At 39.5% G+C, this 3,215-nt stretch overlaps 1 protein-coding gene across 1 annotated transcript in view; it reads right to left on the bottom strand.

Annotated features, from left to right (window-relative positions):
* Window positions 1-552: 552 nt before the first annotated feature.
* Window positions 553-3,215, bottom strand: part of ubash3ba (ubiquitin associated and SH3 domain containing Ba) — a 22,190-nt gene continuing 19,527 nt past the window's right edge. The window contains exons 8-12 of the mRNA XM_087178059.1: window positions 3,143-3,165; window positions 2,831-3,034; window positions 2,638-2,744; window positions 2,024-2,133; window positions 553-1,927 (exon numbers count right to left, since the gene is read on the bottom strand). Coding sequence (XP_087034185.1) covers window positions 1,790-1,927; window positions 2,024-2,133; window positions 2,638-2,744; window positions 2,831-3,034; window positions 3,143-3,165 — 582 coding nt within the window. The 3' untranslated portion in view covers window positions 553-1,789. The remainder of the gene's footprint in view (window positions 1,928-2,023; window positions 2,134-2,637; window positions 2,745-2,830; window positions 3,035-3,142; window positions 3,166-3,215) is intronic.

Raw genomic sequence — 3,215 nt, 5'->3', positions numbered from 1 at the left:
AAGAAGTCTGACAAGAGGCCAAATTCTCAGAAAAACAGTCAGACTTAAATGAACACTCACAATACCAAGAAATTAGCCACTATTCTGAAATTAATCTTAAACATCTAAATTCTTTAATTTAATTATTTACTTACCAGAGTCTCAGGACTAAAATGTTTTTTTTTCGAGGGAGCCATGCTGACTCACGCAGCAGGGCGAACACAGGTGTATTTAATACGCTTAATGATGGCTGCATTCCAATTAGTGGAGGTCCCGGTGCTGTGCCTCCTGGCTCACTGGGATAGCTTACTGGGGCACTTAATGGAATGGAGCCATCTTTTATGTTATTTATTCCACCTGTGCTTTTCCTGCCATGTCAAGTCAAAAAGCTCCCTGTCCCTAATTATTTTTCAATTTTGCACTGCATGTGGCAGATATTGCAAATGGGGCTAAGTAAAGTAAAACGTTTTAGTCAATAAAACATATCTGCATGTATATTTTCTCACTTGTGCTTACAGACCAGTTTACTGTAAGGGGAAATGGCATCAACAGCAAAATAATACTGCTGCAAGACAGAGAGTAACTGTTTAATTGTTATCTGTCCATTCCAATATCCACTCATGCTTATTTTCTTTGAATGAGAACAGCCTCGCTGCAGTTTGTGTAAAACAGAATCAAAAATTAAGAACAACCAACTGCTAACCAGCGTGAAGAAGTAATGTTTTGACAGAGCACGTGGCACAGGGTGATATGTGCCTACATAACTCCCCGACTATGCTTTATTCATTTTTGAGAGTATCAATAGATTTTCTGAGTCATACAACAAATAACTGGTATAGGCAGTAAGCATGTAAATCATCTGAGATAACCAAAAAAATTAAATGCAACAAGTGTTTGAAAAGCAGTGTGGTTATCAGGCTTACAAAGTTTCAGGGTCATGATAAACAAGCAAAAGTTTTAGTCAATACACCTGGACATAATTAACAACCCAACAACAGCCTCCATTTCATTATAATAATCTTCTTTTGTTATATTGACTTGGTTGCTCCTGTGGTGGTAATCAAAAACTGCATTGCCTCCACATAATGCCTGTGGACCATGGCCTTACAGGAAGCTTAAAAGAATTCATGAGGGCACATAAATGTTAAATTAGAAGACTCACTTAATGATATGACATTTACAGGAATAAAACATGTATAATTAACTACCCACCTCGGCACCAGAAATAATGAATATCAGTTCTCCCATGTCTGATTGTCAACATTTCTTTTGTGCTTTTTCGCAGGAGGGTCATAGCTATAAATTAAATAATATTTTCTGACGTGGAAAAATACTTCTGTGGCACAAGTCTCCTCATCTAATTCTTGTCACAGTGTGTGAGAAGGCAGCAGAACACAAAGTCTTCACTGCCCCACCTGAGGAGGAACCACAGGCAGAGCTTAATGACACACCTTCTCGAGGCACAAAACCTGATTCATCAGCAACCATCAAGAAATATCCTGATTTCTCGTAGCACCTCCACATTTTGGGAAAAGAAGTGGAATGTTGAGGGAAATTCAACAAACTGCTGCCCAATCTGTAGCCCATTTCTGCTGTGATCCCTACACAAACGGTATTTTCTCTTTCCTGAGCAGTACATCTGAAAACATTTGTATCAGTGAATGCACATTTTTTTTGCATGATGTCTTTGACGGAAGCCAGACTTTTTTTCTTTTTTTTTTTGGTAATTGGGCTGGATTTATAGCAGTGTGGGTTAAAAATAAATACTTTTCAGCAGTTCAGGGCAGCCAAAAGCCAAACAGCAAATCTTTCAGTCTTGCATTAGCATTTCCCTCCAGTTGAAACTGTGATTGGGTCCATGTGTCAGAGGCAAGATGGGTGGGTCGACCAGCTGCCACACCCCAGTCTCTCCCATTTCTTCACAAGCACAAAAACCCAAGTAAGGAATCTGCACAAAAAAGAGATAGCTGTAAATATTATCAAAGAAAAACACAAGTAGAAGATAAAACTAAAAGAAGCGTTGTAACTAAAGGAGCAGACTGACCTTTCGGACAACTTGGACAAAGTCCTTGGAGTTTTGGGGGCTCAGGCCTTGTATCTGGCGAGTGCAGGCCTCCAGGGAAGAGGCATGGGCCACAATCAGGACTGTGTTTCCTGTGTGAAAGAAGTATAGAACCACATTCCACAGATAGCATTAGCTTGCTATAATGTTTATGGACACTCAGTAGTTGATAATATGCAGCTTGAGGCGTTCAGGCTCTTTAACACATTTACATAGAGGCTGGGACAACATCCAAAGTAAACATTTGACTAAGAAGGCCAGCAAGCCAAGAACAAAGTGCTTATCAAAAACTCAATTATTTTTATACAATTGTGTCACCCTCTTCGAGTTCAAGGTTTTAGGGTGTGTCTGTGGAGTCAGGTACACTTTCTTTGTGTAGAGTAGCTACCATTGTTTAATTTCAATTTTACTAGCATGCTCAGTGTACAGTAGCCACCACAGATTCAATTTCAAATCAGTTAACAAGAAGCTTTAAAATTTAATCATCTTGAAAAGCAAGTAGACAATATAGCCAGTCAATGTTGACAGCATTTTGTGCTTAAGAAAACTGGTATTAATTCAAAACCCTTTGCTACATGAGGCCAGTCCCACTTTACCCAGACTCTTGCACCCTGCCAGGATCTCTTGGGTCACTTGGAAGCTCCTGCTGATGTAGGTGTCATAAGACTCTGACACCGCCAACTTACTTATGGGAATATGAGGTCTATGGACAAAACAATAGGTAGAGAAGGTTATTGTAAAATTGCAGCATCACAGATAAAAACGTATGGCGTTGGTGTTGCTGTGTACCTGTATGTTGTGTCCACACTTAGGTTAGCAGCAGCCAGATCAGCTGGGGGGATCCAGGTCGGTAAACATGTGCCTGAAACCCACTTGGTCCATTCAAACAATCCAGGCTCCACTCTGATTTTTGTCTTTCCCTCCTGCTGGAGACCTGACAGAGTGAAACACAGAGAGAAGCTGTGAGGAAGATCTCTCTTTCTAAAAATACATCTTCACGTGAAATGTAAGACTTGGTGCAATAAGGTTTTGACAAAGAAAATATTTCTAATAAGAAAAACACATTAATTAGATATAAAGGGATGGGAAAAGAAGTTAGACCTCTTGTTAAACCTCTTTCTTTTCTTTTTTCCCAATGATTACTCTAGGTACCGAGGAAGTTTTGTTATAATTT

This window comes from Seriola lalandi, unplaced genomic scaffold (genome assembly GCF_002814215.2).
Source record: "Seriola lalandi dorsalis isolate HSWRI2012SDOR001 ecotype SW California unplaced genomic scaffold, Sedor1 jcf7180002054672, whole genome shotgun sequence".
NCBI classification, from domain to species: Eukaryota; Metazoa; Chordata; class Actinopteri; order Carangiformes; family Carangidae; genus Seriola; species Seriola lalandi.
This window is presented reverse-complemented; position numbering and strand designations above follow the sequence as displayed.